This window comes from Desmodus rotundus, chromosome 4, assembly GCF_022682495.2.
Source record: "Desmodus rotundus isolate HL8 chromosome 4, HLdesRot8A.1, whole genome shotgun sequence".
Taxonomy (NCBI): Eukaryota; Metazoa; Chordata; class Mammalia; order Chiroptera; family Phyllostomidae; genus Desmodus; species Desmodus rotundus.
In genome coordinates, this window is record NC_071390.1 from 47,867,522 (window position 1) to 47,884,288 (window position 16,767).

General features: G+C 39.1%; 1 protein-coding gene across 2 annotated transcripts in view; it reads right to left on the bottom strand.

Moving 5' to 3' along the window:
• Positions 1 to 13,933, bottom strand: part of DNA2 (DNA replication helicase/nuclease 2) — a 47,905-nt gene extending 33,972 nt beyond the window's left edge. For both annotated transcript variants that reach the window (XM_024561399.3, XM_053922933.1), the window contains exons 1-5: positions 13,794 to 13,933; positions 12,307 to 12,489; positions 10,576 to 10,759; positions 5,363 to 5,508; positions 271 to 402 (exon numbers count right to left, since the gene is read on the bottom strand). In XM_024561399.3, coding sequence (XP_024417167.2) covers positions 271 to 402; positions 5,363 to 5,508; positions 10,576 to 10,759; positions 12,307 to 12,489; positions 13,794 to 13,867 — 719 coding nt within the window. In that variant the 5' untranslated portion in view covers positions 13,868 to 13,933. The remainder of the gene's footprint in view (positions 1 to 270; positions 403 to 5,362; positions 5,509 to 10,575; positions 10,760 to 12,306; positions 12,490 to 13,793) is intronic.
• Between the last annotated feature and the right edge of the window lie 2,834 nt (positions 13,934 to 16,767).

The following is a 16,767-nucleotide window of genomic DNA, read 5'->3' on the forward strand; positions in this document are numbered from 1 at the left end:
CAGTTCCTGCTTGGGGCCCATGCCTGGGTTGTGGGCCAGGTCCCTGGTTGGGGGTGTTTGACAGACAACCAATCAATGTTTCTCTCCCTCTTTCTCTCTCCCTTCCCGTCTCTCTAAAAAATAAATAAAATCTTTAAAAAAATAAAATAAAATGAGCAAACCAAAAGGCCAGTTGTAATAACTCAACCTTTAAAGGGCTTTAATGCAAAATACAGAACAGAATCCTGTTCTAAACATATAAACCCCAGAGAAACAAATTGGGTTTCTTACAAAGAGAGCTGCATCTGAGGGAAGTCGGTCGAATTATAGTTACGCATGAAATCTCCAGCCCACTTAGAAAATGAAGGGAGATACTCTTCTACTTCTTGTTTTACTTCATCTTGATTCAAATTTAAGCGATACCTGTAAAGTAAGAGATTAAATGTAAAAGTTTAAATATGAAAACAGTAAATAAAGACAAAGACATCTATATAAGCAACCCAAGTACCTATGACCAACTAGTAAACAAAATGTGGTCTACATGAAAAGTGGATTATTACTCAGCCCTAAAAAAGAAGAAAGCAAAGCCCTACCAGTCCTCTGAAAGGGCTGGTTCGGCAGGGAAGACAAAATTAGCAACCCAGCTCTGCCAGGCTGTTTCTCCTGAGCACAACAGCAACCTCAAGTTGACAGAGAAGCTGAAATTCCTCAAGCCAGGAAGCAATTGCTGACACTGAAGTGTCCTAACAGAGGCAAAGGTTATCCTTGCACAAGACTGTTCAAAATCTGGCAACTTCCAGTCAATAACAGAAGACGTAGGTGAGAATGTGGGGAAACAGAACTCAGGAATTGCCGGCAGAAATATAAATGGGGACAATGCCTATAGAGACAAATTTGGCAATACATATCAAAATTTTATTTTTTTTTAAGATTTTATTTATTTATTTCTATAGAGAGGAGAAGGAGAGAATCATCAACGTGTGGTTGCCTCTGGCGCACCCCCAACTGGCCCGCAACTCTGGCATGTGCCCTGAATGGGAATGAAACCGGTGACCCCTTGGTTCCCGGGCCAGCACTCAATCCACTGAGCCACACCAACCAGGGCAATACGTATCAAGATTTTAAATGTACCCAGACTGGAACCTGTCCTGGAGGGGGCAAGATGCTATAAAGGACATTATTGGACAAAAAAATGTGGACAGATCCGACAAAAGTATTCTATCAATATTAAATTTCCTACACTTGGTAACTGCACTGTGGTTACCTAAAAGAAAATCCTTATTCTTAGGAAATACACATTTAAGCATACATCATCGTTTTCTACCTCAGGGACACGAACCCTGAGCATCAGCAAGAACGTGTCATGAGCAAAGTCCTTGGCCCGCAGCAGGCACTAAGGCCCCACACCCAGCTGTCACCACATGCCTGGCCCAGTCACCACAGCGTTGTGGAGAGAAGAGGCCTGAAGGAAGACTGAACAAGGCCAGTTTTGGCCACTGCTGTGGGTGCTCCTGATCCCACACGTCAACCCAGCATGTCCAGGGCCCTGTTTGGCCTGCTCTGTGGATGGTGTCTTCATGGTTTACAGACCATTGTGTATTCCATGATTAATGCTACTTAATCTTAGAAAAAAAGTCTGGCCCTGGCTAGTGTAGCTCCGTGGATTGAGTGTCAGCCTGTGAAATGAAAGGTTGCCAGGAAAGTTAGGGGAAGAGAGGGAGAGAGAGAGGGAGTCATTGAGTAAGAGAGAAACATTGATTAGTTGCCTCCTGAACGCATCCCAAGCGGGATGGAACTCCCAACCCAGGCATGTGCCCCAACCAGGAACAGAACCCATATGACATTTCAGTTTGCAGGACGATGCCCAACCAACTGAGCCACACTGGTCAGGGCAATAAATAAAATCTTTTAGAACACACACATACAGCCCTGGCCAGTGTGACTCAGTGGATTGAGCATCAGCCTGCAAACTAAAGGGTCACCAGTTCCATTCCCAATCAAGGCACAAGCCTGGGTTGCAGAACAGGTGCACAGTAGGGGGCACACGAGAGACAACCACACACTGATGTTTCTCTCCCTCTTTCTGCCTCCCTTCATCTCTGTATCTTTAAAAATAAATAAATGTTTAAAACACACGTGCACAAAATAGGTGACTATGAGTGAAGAATATATGGATGTTCTGTGTACTATTCTTGCAACTTTTCACTAAATTTAAAATTATTTCCAAGTTAAAATACTTTTAAATGTTTAAATGTATATATCTTCTAGACCAACCATTCCACTTCTACGTATTGAGCCCACGTATATGCCTGCATAGGTACGAACTAAAGGATGTACAATGGTATTTCTCATAGCATTGTTAATAAAAGCAAAAATCGAAATGCCACAAGGATACTTAAAGAGCGATCTATCCATACAATGATACATTATGCCACTACTAATTAAAAATGAGATAGCTCAGTAAGTACTGAGATGGAATGATCACCGAGATTTAACTTTCAAGTGCACAATAACGTGCATGGTATGCTACCATCTCCATAACAAAACATAAATGTAAATACGCACACCCACAACACACTTATCACACATAAATGTTTGAAATCTCCGGATGGACGTAAGAAAACAACAGTTGTTTCCACTGGGGAGAGGAACTGTGCGACGAGGAAAATAAGGGTAGAAAGAACTTTTTACTGTTTACCCTCTTCTACTATTAAAATAACGTATGTATATATGAATTTATACCCTATTTAGAAAGTGTTTTCATTTTTTAAAAAATCCTAGAGAACTGAATAATCGTTTTCCTAAATAACTTTCTCCAACCATCCCAAGAGCGTTCTTCATTGTCGTGAACTCCTTAGGCAGATCTTCCCAGTGTCTTGCTTTCTACAGATCAGGTCTCTTTTTAGTTTCCACACCAGTCTATACTGGTTATTTAATGTCTCCTACATTTAAACTCTCCCTGTTTAATTTGTGAAGTCACAGAAAAATGACATGTAACAGCCTGGTCTCTCCTGCGATTAGTAAGATACCGAAGGTGGGACCTTCAAGCCTCGACTCTTACAGATATAACGGCAGTGTACAACACGAACAGACAAAATATGTTCTGGGAACTGTAATAAGGGAGACGGGCCTATGAGAAAGGGTAGAAAAGCACTTTGGCCCTGCTATTTTGGGATTTGGGAATTTAAAAAGTATTCTTTTGAACAGCATTAGCACTACTGTGGATGGATAACATTCATAGGAGAATTAATATTTCCAAAATTGTGAAGTGAAACACAAGCTTTCCCTTAATGACTTAGGATATAGTGATTTAAAAAAAACAATAATATAATTCAGGAGCCCAAGGATATGCTAGAATGCATTCCCTCAAATTTTTGACCTTCATAGTTCCTACATTTTTTAAAAGTTTCCCCTTTCCTATACTGTAATGAAGCTGTCAGTTCACATGTTATATGAATATGAAGGCGCCTCTCTCCCACATCTTGGAAACCAGGTAAGACTGTTAGATACCGGTGAAAACTAACACGTGCAAAGAGGGCATCAGAGAGACATTCCATTACGTAAAGTGCACGAGGGTTTTTTAACACACAAACAACATGAATTCGAAGCAAGGCTGCTCAGAAACCTTGTTTTCTTTCATCCCGATATTCAAGTTAGGTTATAGATCAATCAGACTGCCTGATACCTAAACACCTGGGGTGCTTTAAAATATGTCCACAAATCTGCTAACACTCCCTTCAAAAGAGAGCAGTTCCCCCACCCTTAAGGGAGAGCTGGACTCAGTGACTTGCACCTAGTAAATTAAAAAAGCAGAAGTGGCAGTGTGGGAATTCGGAGACTAGGATATAAAAGGCACTATGCTTCCTGCTTGCTCTGTTTCTTGGACACTTCAATCCAAGAAGCCACTGCCATGGCAAGAGGACATAACATGCAGCCTTATGAAGAGGCCACGTCGGGAGGAACTGAGACCTCCTGCCAGCAGCCAATGAGGTACAGAGGCCTCAACAAAAGAGACACGTGGAAGCAGATCCTCCTGCGCTGGTCAAGCCTTCAGATGACTGCAGTCCCACAGGGAGACCCTGAGCCAGAACCAGCCGGCTAAACCACTCCGAATTCCTGACCTGCAGAAACTATGAGATAACATTAGATGCTTGTCATTTAAGCCACTAAGGTTTTTTTTAATGTTGTTTGTTTGTTTGTTTGTCTTTAGAGAGAGTAGGAAGGAGGGAGAGAAACATTGATCAGTTGCCTCTTGTATGCACCCCGACCGGGGAACCTAAAACCTAGGTATGCACCCTGACCAAGAATCAAACTGGCGACCCCTTTGCTTTGTGGAATAATGTCCACCCAACTGAGCCACACCGGTCAGGGCTAAGCCACTAAATTTTGATGTGATTGGTTTCAGGGCAATAATCAACAAAATACACAACAGATAAGGTATCACCATTTGCTGATTAGGGTGTAGAAAAAAATTAAAATTTTGTAAAGAAAAAAGTAGAAAGTGGTAAATAAGGTGATAAGCAGAACTCTTAAAGAAAAAAATTTTATCTATTTATATTCTGAATGCTGTGCATGCCATACGGTCATGAACAAGTGACAACTTCTCTGTGCTTCCGTCTCTTCATGTTTAACAACTTGGTATCAGACTGTGCAAAATATGTCTAAAAGCACTTAGTGCCTCACACATGGCAGGAATATAAAATGATTTCAGGACACCAGATTATACGTCATAGCAAATCAGTCGTGTGAAATTTTGAAACACGTTTTTTCCCAGTTAACAGTGAAACATGGAATTACATCTGGGAAAGTAGACAGATGTCAAAATCAAAATCGCCACTAATAAAAACATTTCTGTGAGAAGACGGACTGCAAGAGAGTCAAGGATGAAGCAGACAGCAGAGCATGCCAACCCCTCTGCAGGTGGTCAGCCACTCTGAAACACCAATGATTAAGCATCTGTGGGCATATATACAATACTTCCATTGCCACAAAATGCGGAATAGGGATTATTACCTTTTTCAGAATCTTTAAATAACTCCTTCAGTCATTAAACTGGCAAAGCTAGCATTTCAAATGTGATCTGACTCCCAAACCCAAACAATTTTCAACAGGTCACACTTTCTAAAGGCAAGGCAAAAAGGGTTTCACAATTTCTGAGAGTCTGCTGTGCACAGGTACAGAAAATTTAGATATTTTTAGACAAACAGTTCCTATTGTGCAATTTCAGAAGCTCTTCACAGAACTACAATAGGGTACTGCAACTCTGCAATCTGCATTCTAACATTACACTAATTTATAATGAATACTCTAATGGCCAAATACATTATAAAGTCTACAAATTATAAAATAAAATTGTACCTGTAGTTTTCTCATAACTACTTACATTTCCTTCAGATGCCTTATCTCTTGAACAGTTTGAAAAGCAAGTTCTTGTAGCTTTTCTGGGGCAAAGCTATCACTTATTGCTTTCTGAAATACTTCATGGAGAACTGTACCAATCAGCATTTGGCGTGTGGCTGGATCAGGGCTCTATGCAAAAAAAAAATTTTACAACATATTAACAGACATGAATGTATACTTACTATCTAACTTATTGAACTACTATAGCCAAAGTACACTGGTAAGACAAATGCCAAAACATCAACCAATGTTTTTTCCTGGTGGGTGGAATTATAAGTGACTTTCACTTTCTTCAATTCGGAAAGACCTGAATTATTTTACAACTATGACATTTTATTTTAAATCTCATATATTCAATTTTAAAAAATTAATCAATATGAAAAAGTTCAACATATTCTCAAATATTTAATAAATGCATTTCTAATTTCACTTTATAATTTACCCAAGGAGAAAAGTCAATAAAAGTATAGCTCACAAACTCATGCAAATAAGATATTATTGAAACATAACATTTAGGTGATTACCCAAGGCTCCACCCCATCCAACTTAAGGGGACCACCCAAGCAGTTAACAGTGGCCTTTCTACATTAGGCCACGCTACTAAGACAGGGAGTAAATGCACCTGCATTGAATACATAGAAACAAGCACAAGCAGGCTATCAAAAGGAGGACACAAAGAAACATGGCCCAAATGAGAGAACAGAACAAAATTCCAGAAAAAGAACTAAACGAAATGGAGATAAGCAATCTATCAGATGCAGAGTTCAAAACACTGGTTAAAAGGATGCTCAAGGAATTTAGTGGGCATTTCAACAGCATAAAAATGATCCAATCAGAAATGAAGGTTACAAGAGTTCTGGACAAGATAGGGTGCAGGTAGAAACGCTTCACTTCCTTGCACAACCAAAAGAAGGATAACAATCAGTTTAAAAACAAAACAAAACAAAAAACCCAGAACTGCCAGAAAATCAAACTGTATGGAAGTCTGACAACCAAGGAGTTAAACAAACATTCATCCAGACTGGTGGGAGGGGCACAGACAGGCAGCTGGGCAGACATGACAGGCAAGAAGCACAGCAATGTGGCAGACCACACAGGAACTAAAGACCCAAAACCTCTGGCTGTAAAATTCTGTGGGTGTTGTGAAGGCAGGAGAGACTCCCAGTCTCACAGGAAAGTCTGTTGGAGAGGCCCACGAGATCCTAGAACATATAAAACGCACCTACATGGGAATCAGCACCTGAAAGGACACAACCTGCTTGTGGGAAGTCAGGGAAGTAATGGAAAGTGGGATGAAAGTCAAGCAAGTAAGCTAGTCGCATTGTTCCCTTTCTGGCCCCTCCCCCCAACACAGCAGAGGGTCGCCCTGCCCTGGTGAATACCTAAGGCTCTGCCCCTTATGATGAAACAGCTGTGCCAAGAAAAATAAGAATGGCCCAAATGAAAGAACAGATCAAAACTCCAGAAAAAGAACTAAGCAGCAAAGAGATACACAACCTGTTAGATGAAGGCTTCAAAACACTGGTAATCAGGATGCTCACAGAATTGATTGAGTTTGGTCACAAAATAAAGGAAGAAATGATGGCTATCCAAAGTGAAGTAAAGGAAAATACAGAGAACCAACAGTGAAGGGAAGGAAACCTGGAATCAAATCAACAATCTGGAACAAAAGGAAGAAACAAACATCCAACTGGAACAGAATGAAGAAACAAGAATTTTAAAAAATGAGCAGAGGCTGAGGAACCTTTGAAACAACTTTAAACATTCCAACATGTGAATCATAGGGGTGCCAGAAGGAGAATAGGTAGAGCAAGAAATCGAAAACTTATCTGAGAAAATAACGAAGGAAATGTTCCCCGATATGGTGAAGGAAGTAGACTTCCAGGAAGTTCAGGAAGTCCAGGAAGCCCAGAGAGTCTCAAAGAAATTGGATCCAACAAGAAACACACTAAGGTACATCATAATTACATTACCCAAGATTAAACATAAGGACAGAATCTTAAAACAGCAAGAGAAAAGGAGGCTGTTACCTACAAAGTAGTTCCCATAAGACTGTCAGCTGATTTCTCAAAAGAAGCCTTGCAAGCAAGAAGGGGCTGGAAAGAAGTATTCGAAATCATGAAAGGCAAGGACCTATATCCAAGATTACTCTATCCAGCAAAGCTATCATTTAGAATGGAAGGGCAGATAAAGTGCTTCCCAGATGAGGTAAAGCTAAAGGAGTTCATCATCACCAAGCTCTTATTATATGAAATGTTAAGGAGACTTATCTAAGAAATAGAAGATGATCAAAAACTAGGAACAGTAAAATGACAACAAACTCACAACTATTAACAACTGAACCTAAAAACAAACAAACAAAAAAAAACCCTAGGCAAACAACTAGAACAGGAACAGAATCACAGAAATGGAGATCCCATGGAGGGTTATCAGTGGGGAGGAGGAGAGAGAGAATTGGGGGGAAAGGTACAGGGAATAAGAAGCATAATTGGTAGGTACAAAATAGACAGGGGGAAGTTAAGAATAGTATAGGAAATGGAGAAGCTGAAGAAATTACATGTATGACCCATGGACATGAACTAAGGGAGATGGAATACTGGAGGGAGGGGGGGTGCAGGGTGAAGGGATATAAAGGGGAGAAAAAAAATGGGACAACTGTAATGGCATAATCAATAAAATAAAATAAAAAAGAAATGAAGGCTACACTAACTAAAAAAATATAAAAACTTACAGGGACTTAACAGCTGAATGGATAAAGCCAAATGTCAAATCAATGATTTGGAACATAAGAAAAAAAAAATTGCCAATCAGAACAGCAAGAAGAAAAAAGAATAAAAAAAAAGTCCTGAGCATAGGGTATGGACAATTTCAAATGTACCAACATTCACATTACAGAGATGCCAGAAGAAGAAGCAAGCAAGAAATTAAAAATTTGTTTGGAAAAAAATAATGAAAGTAACCTTTCCTAATTTGGTGAAGGAAATAAGACATACAAGTCCACAAACCACAGTCCCAACAAGATGGACGCAAAGACGACCACAGCAAGACACACATCACACTTAAAATGCCAAAGGTTAAAGATAAAGAAAGAACCTTAAAAGCAGCAAGAGAGACGCAGAGTTACCTACAAAGGAGTTCCCATAATAGTGTCAGCTGATTTTTCAAAAGAAATTTTGCAGGGAAGAAGTATTCGAAGTCACAAGGACCTATATAACCTAGGGCACTATATCTAGCAAAGCTATCATTTAGAATGGAAAGGCAGATAAAGTGCTTCCCAGACAAGGCAAAGCTAAAGGTCATCATCACCAAGCCATTTTATGTGAAATGTTAAAGGGACTCATTAAAAAAAAAAAGAGCAAAACTATGAACATTAAAATGGCAATAAATTCACAACTATCAACAACTGAATCTAAAAAACAAGCTAAGCAAACAAGCAGAACAGAAACAGAATCATAGATGTGGGGATCATTTGGACAGTTACCAGTTGGGAAGGGAAAAGGGAAGAATGGGGGGAAAGGTGCAGGGATTAAGAAGTACAAATTGGTAGTAAAAGAAAATAGTCAGGGGGATGTTAAGAACAATATAGGAAATGGAGAGGCCAAAGAACTTAACTGCATGAGCCATGAACATGAACTAAGGAAGGGATTGCCAGAGGGTGTGGGGGCTGCTGGGTGAAGGGAGGCAAAGGGGGAAAAATTGGGACAACTGCGACAGCATAATCAATAAAATACAAAATTTTTAAAAAGCTTACAAAAAAATTAACAGAAAACTTAAATTTTTTTTTAACAAGAAAGTTCTCTCCACTCAAAAAGAATCAGTGTTATTCAATTAACTCTTATTAACCTGGGCCTCTACCTGGAAGTTTTCAAAACACTAAAGTCCACCAAACCATCATTGGGAATTTTTAAAACTCTACAGAGGAACTCTCTGTACTATTTCTGCAAATTCTATGTGAGTCTGAAATTATTTCAAAATAAAAAGGTTTTAATAGATTAATATTTAGGTCCACTTTATAATGTGATTAAGAGAAGTTGATATTCTCCCACAACTGAAGGAAAAAAGTGGGTAAGATAAACTACAAAGTAACAACTAACACTTAGGAAATCTATAAAGGTATTTTTCTTCTTTTTCTCTTCTTCCTCAGCTGTAACTTTGGTTTTCTATACACATATAGATTAATTGTATAATGAAAACAATACCCTGGGTGAAGGAAACTTTCAACAAATAAAAGCCCAGGTTCTGCAACAAATAAATGGCATTGAGCCTTGACTGGTATGGCTCAATGGATAGAGTGCCAGCCTGTGAACCAGGGGGTCGCTGGCTCGATTCCCAGTCAGAGCACTTGCCTGAGCTGCAGGCCAGGTCCCCAGTTGGGGGCACGCAAGAGGCAACCACACACTGATGTTTCTTTCACTCTCTTTCTCCTTCCCTTCCCCTCTTTCTAAAAATAAATTTAAAAAATAAAATAAAATCTTAAAAAAATAAATAAATGGCATTGAAACAAAGGGGATAAGTGGAAGGCAGACTAATATATATCAAAAGATACTTAATAGGCTTATCAATAAACATAATACAAAGACCTTGTTTGGATACTGATTCTAACAAACCAACTGAATAAAAAATATTTTTGATAAGACATTAGAGATAAATTGAGCATTAATTTAAGAAATTATTGCTTTATTGTGTTATGATAAAAATGTTGTATTTACATATTTTTAACATCATCAGCTTTCATTTATTTGCAAAATAAAGTTTGGGAAAGCAGAATGGGTACGTGGGGGTTTATTATAATCACCTTTGTGTAGACTTCAAATTTTCCATAATACGTTTTTTAAAGGATACTGTCACATTTATTTCTAGTTTATAGGGAAAAACATGAAGCAAAATTTGGAAATGTCTGGACATACTAAATTTAAAAATTTATTACTGAATTAATTTTATCATTAGGTTTTATTAGTGTTGAACAAGATTCAAAGGACTCAGGCAACTAGCCTTAAATCCCCGAACTGCCACTTACTGGCCACATGTCTTTGGGCAAGTCACTTACATTCTGAGCCTCGTTTTCCTCATCTGTAAAATGCAGCTGATTTAATACCACCTACCTCACAGGATTGTTGGAGGATTAAGTAACATAAAAGTGTAGAAGTACTCTACAAACTCTAAAACCCTGCAGCTTTAGCTGTTAATATTATTTACCCTGAAAGTTTCACTCAGGACAGCTCTTCTCATACATCGAATACTACTGGCGATGCTTGTGCCAGAAATCAGCAGGTCTGGATACAGAATCAAAAAGCCAAAATCTTCATCTATTATCCAAGTATCAGATGTGCAGTCTCCCTCCAAATGAATGATGTCCCCTGGCTCTACTGGTACAGAGCACCTAAAAATAAAGCAAAGTGTCAAGACACAGGTTCCTATACTTTTTTCTTTTTTTAAATACTTTATTGATTTATTTTCAGAGAGAGAGGGAAGGAGAAAGAAACAAAGGGAGAAAAACATGTGTGTGAGAGAGAAACGTTGATCAGTTGCCTTTCGCACAACCCCCCTACCAGGGATCTGGCCTGCAACGCAGGCATGTGCCCCGACTGGGAATCAAACCAGTGATCTTTTGCTTTGCATGATGATGCCCAACCTACTGAGCCATGCCAGTCAGGGCTTACATTTTTTTCTTTTCTTTTTTTATTGATTTTAGAGAGAGAAAGAGAGAGAGAGGGAGGGAGAGAGAGAAACAATGATTTGCTGTTCCACTTAGTTATGCATTCATTGGTCGATCCTTGTATGTGCCTGACAGAATCAAATCCACAACCTTGTTTTATCTGGATGATGCTCTAACCAACTCAGGTATCCAGCCAGTGTAGGTTTGTACAGTTAAGCTCATTAATGAGGCTTCAAAAATAAATATTTTTCCCAGCTGGTGTGGCTCAGTTGGATGGAGTATCACCCCATAGACCAAAAGATTGCTGGTTCCATTCCCAGTTAGGGTACTTGCCTGGGTGACAGGTTCAGTCCCCAGTTGGGGCATGTGTAGGAGACAACCAATCTATGTTTCTCTTACATTGATATTTCTCTCTCTTCCTTTCCCTCTCTCTGGAATCAATGAATATACTTCTTTTTAGAAAAGTCAATCAATCAATCAATAAATAAATATTTTGTCTGAAGAAGTAAATATTTCTAAGTTTCTGGATCTTTTTTTAAAATTAAGAATCAGGATAGTCTTTTGAACCAACCCCTTGTCACTCCGTGTCTTCTTACCTTTGAAACACACCTGAGAATACTCATGGGTTTTCCTTAAATCCCAAGAAGGAAAACTGCTTTAGCATCGTTATTAAATCTTTAATGACGTACTATAAAGCTCCAATTATGGATGGCATTGTTTTAATAATTAACTCTCACATTCTTAAGACTGACAGTGTATCTACACCTTCTATAAGTCTTAAGACATGGAGCTAAACCTAATGTAACAAGAATAAAATCATATTTATCTAGTTCAAACCACCCACTTTCAGCCTAGACACAAAGTCTACACAAAATTAGACCTGACCTTTCCTGCATCACCCCTTCACCCCTCGCTTACCACACTTTGCTTGAGGAGAGAAATCCAAGATCAAAGAATGTTCGTATGCTGTAATTAATTTTGTTCTTAGTGAGAATGAGTTTTAAGCTACAATCTTAAAACAGAAAATACAAGTAATAGGAAGTAGTCATTTAATAAGTCCCTTTGCAATTTCAAATGACAATAAAATAAAGTTTTGGAATAAGGGACTTGACATGGCGGGGTAACAGACACAAAATTAATATGGAGTTAATTCAGGTTGAAACTACTCTTTATTAATAATTACAGTGACATTCACACAAGCCCATGTGAGGGGTTAAGATGATACCCTTAAGAATCTGCCAGATCAATGCTCAAAGTCACACAAAAATTACCAGTCATTCCTAAGGATGCACAATTCTTTACATTCTAGCGACCGGGTGGCAGTGATGAGTAAATGCTTTTCATGGTTTCCTTCTTCGTTCTGTACAATATTGACTGCTAATACCAGGTACCGATTATCCATTCCACGGCTCAGAACTGTTTTAGAAGAGGAAGCTTCCAGCTTCTTCTGAAATCTAAAGCATACACATACAAAACTGTAGCACAAGCATGAAATAAGAAGCCATTATCTTCTCCTTTATCTACAAATGAACCTTCTAGTTCTTAGGTTTGTCTCTTCTGGAAAGCTTGCCACAATGACTGTTAGCTAAATAGGTAAAAATTAAGAGAGCAAGGACATAGCAGAATTCCTATTGCAAGAACTTCCCAGGAGCAATGCCATTTAAAACACACTTAGGGTTTTTTTCCAAATATGAGCTCCTTGATTCTGAGGATTCAAGAGAAATTGAAAAACATTAAACAACACACTCCTACCGCTGGTGTAAATCTTTGAAAGTACAAATAAAAGGAATGTTTTGGACACTATCCTTTTTGTAAGTAAAAGAAATGTTGTCATAGAAAAACATAGCATGGTGGTTTCTGGAAGTCCTACTGAGGGCAACAGAATTATATTAATCTTTAAATTAGGAGAGTACTTAGAATGGGCAAGTCAATGTCACAGTACATTTTTTTAAAGTTTTTTCCTTTTTATTGAATTTATTGGGGTGTCACAACACTTTTATCCACTGATCCTAAGCAAAATAATCTCTCTTCTAGAAAACATTAAATTCCTATTAAGTCTTTCCTGTTTTGATTGTTGTAAGACTCCAATAGAGTCCAAAGTCATTCTCTCTCCAATAATAACAAATGCCTTTCACATTATTCTGAAATTACCTTTGTCACCCACTCTAGGTTCTGTTATTTTGGAATCTCCACATTTACCTCCCCCTCGAATTTCCCAAAGTCAGCTGGGACGCCTTAAGTTTCTCCCAAAAGGTATTGCTGATCAAAACCCAAATTGCAAAGGATCCATCAACAATCATCTGCATCAGTGTTATTGCTACTGAATAGAACTCCACACCATGACTGTGGGTCAAGTTTCCCCGACCATTTAAGCCGAGATAGGATGCAGAGTTCTCTCTGGGGTAAGTTCTCCAACTAAACATCCAGAAAAGCACTTTGCAGTTGCAACTTCCTTTTAATAAGACATTGAAGGTGGCTTGGGATTCTCCAAATTAGGAAAAGACTTGAAATTAGGGAAAGACTTGAAATTAGGGGAAATAATGAACTGCTGAGCAAGGGAGAGTCTCCAGGCTCTGGTCTGAGTGTGGCCCCAAAGAGGACCCTACGAAGCAGACAGACCCCAGCTCTGGAGGCGCGTCTGGCGTCCCGGGACCTGAGCCGGGTCACTGTCCCAGCTCCGGTCCCCGGTGCAGCCTCTCCCGCTCCTTTCTTTCAAATTTCCCGCTTTGCTCCCAGACCCTCCCCCCGCTACGCTCACCGCTCCGCGGGCGATTCAGCCTCCTCTCCGAAACCGTTCTCCATCAGAAGCTCGAGATCACCCAATTGCTCCATTCCCGGGTGCGGAGTCCGCAAACTGCCAACAGGTAAAAAGTCAGATGAATCGGCAGCTATAGTGAAAAGAGAAAGAAGCGCCGGTCCGTGAGACGCCGCGCGCATGCGCCGACTCACCGGGGTCCCAAGTGACCTGCGCGACCAGTCCTTTTGCGCCGACTCATTCCTCGAGGAGCGCCACGCGTCTGGGCTACCGGCGCGCAGAAGGCGGTCTTGTTCTGCCTTAGGTTTGAAAAGCAGGGAGTCGTCCTACCCTAGCCCAAACTAAATGTTCCCGCCTCCTGTGTAGACTTGCCAACCTGTTCCCAGCACACGATCGTTTTTGAGCAGACCAATTTGTAGTTGCCCAAACCCAGGAGTCCCAAGCCATCAGAATTTTGCATTCTCTAGAAAACAACCTCTCTTCCATCTTTTTTTTTCTCCTCTGCAAGACAACCCGTTTCCCACCTTTTCTTTCCCCTTTGGAAAACCACCTCTCTTCCACTTTTTTTTTTCCTGAAAAACTTAGGAGAAAATAGAAACTATCGGGAGCTTTCTCATCATTTTAGGAGTAAATCTACAAAACTACCTGTCCTGTAATACACTTTTCCACTTTTTTTCAACAGTGGACAAAGTAATTCTTTTATCAGTGGACAACTCTCTCCATTCAAAGTCCATTGGTCTCCAGTTATTCCCTTGTTCCCTTTTATCGTCAATCTGTCCCTCACTATTGGATTGCTCCCTGGCATGTTATGTGGCCCAGTATCTCCCATCTTTTCTCTTTTCTTTTTAAAATTGATTTGAGAGAGAGAGAGTGATTGAATGACTGACTGATTTATTTGTTCCACTCATGTATTAGTTCATTGGTTGCTGCTTGTGTGCTCCCTGACTAACCAGGGGTCCAAGTGCAGCCTTGGGTGTGGGTGGAATGCTCTACCCACCTGAGCTGCCTGGCCAGCGCCCTTCCCTTCTTTAAAAGTTGTTACTTTGATGGAACTTATTCCATCCCTCTCTTGGCCACTCTCAAATTAAAACTTTTTAAAATAATTTTTTAAGGCTATCTCCAATTTCAACTGCTATTCATTTTCCTTTTGTTTTTAATTTTTTAATTAAAAAGCAATTTATTTTACATATACTTTAATATACTAAGAGTATTTAAAATATGCAAAAACTTGTAAGAAAATAAAATGATCACCTCGGAAGCATGTCACATAATTTAAAAATAACCTTTATCAAGAGTTGTCTCTCACATTCATGTTTTTTCATATAAAAATTATAAGCAACTTCCTCAAAATAAAAAAGGGAAAAACCTTGCCTGCAATAAATGCAGGTTCTGTACCTGTGACACCACATACGATTGGCTTTCCTCCAATGTCACAGCCCTCCTCAAACTGCTCTAATGTCTCTTCAGTCTCAAAATGTTGCAAGTCCTCATAGTTCACTTCTTGACAACTTTATCAACTAGCTCTCTAGGTTATGTCTAGGTTAAAGCCATTTTTATGGCATTGAATAACATCTGTACTGCCAACTCTCAAATGTATATTTATAAGCAAGGCTTTTCCTCTGAATTCAAGAATCCAACTGCCTACTTGACATTTAAGAAATATTATTGGGAGGGGGTCTCAATTATAATTATAACATGGACAAAAAGGCAAATTTTATTATTTTTATTATTATTCTCAATAATAGCACTATCTCATACACCCAGTGGATAAGGCCAGAAACTCAGAGATTATTCTTGATTCCTTTCTGTTATTACTCACACGCAGTGCGTAGGCAGACCCATAGATTTTGTAGCTAAAACCATCTTAAATCTCTCCATGCCTTTCCATCTTCATTGTCACTACTTCATGGTTTTCTCTCACCTAGAAAACTGCAGTAAACTCTTACAAGGGCTTCCGTCATTATCTCCTTGCAGTTCAGTTCTTTTTCCCAATACTTTATCATGAAAATTTTCAAATGTACAGAAAAGTTAAAAAATGGTATAATCAACACCCACACTTATCACATAGATTTTACTATTAAGACTGTTACCTTTGATTAATTACATCTATCTATTGATCCCTCTATCCATAAATTTGGGATTTTTTTTGTTTATTTTTAATGCACTTCAAAATAGCAGGCATCACTGCATTTCACCCCTAAAACTTGGTGTGCGTGTTATTAGCTAGAATTCAACAGTTGTTTATGGTAGTTTAAAAATTTTAAATATGCTTTATATGTAAATTTTTTAACAAATATTATGTGTACCATTTGATGAATTTTGACAAATGTGTTTAACTCAAACCCCTACTGAGAGACAGAATGTTATCCTTACCCCAGAAAATGCTTTCATGTCCCTGCCCAGGTAATTCCCACATCCATCCCTACTGGAAAGATAACCACCAATCTGATTTTTTTTCACCAGAGATTAGATTTGTCTATTCTAGACTTTCATATGAATGGACTCATTTGGTACCTAGTATTTTGTGTCTGGCTTCTTTCATTCAATATAATGTTTTTGAGATTCATCCATTTTATTACATGAATCAGTAGTTTATTTCTTTTTACTGCTGAGTGGTAGTTCACTAGGCCAGTCTCCTGTGGATGAACACTTGGACTATTTATAGTAGTTTGCTGTCTTAAATACAGCTGCTACAAATATTGTTGTACAAGACTTTTTTTGCTCTTTTTTCTCTTGGGTAAATATTTTGGATGCCCTGGCTGGTGTGGCTCAGTGGATTGAGTGTGGGCTGCAAACCGAGGGGTCACTGGTTTGATTCCCAGTTGGGGCACAGGCCTGGGTTGCGGGCCAGGTCCCCAGTAGGGGGCGCACGAGAGGCACCCACACATTGATGTTTCTCTCCCTCTCTTTCCTCTTCCCTTCTCCTCTCTCTAAAAAAATAAATGGGTAGATAAAATCTTTAAAAATATATATATAT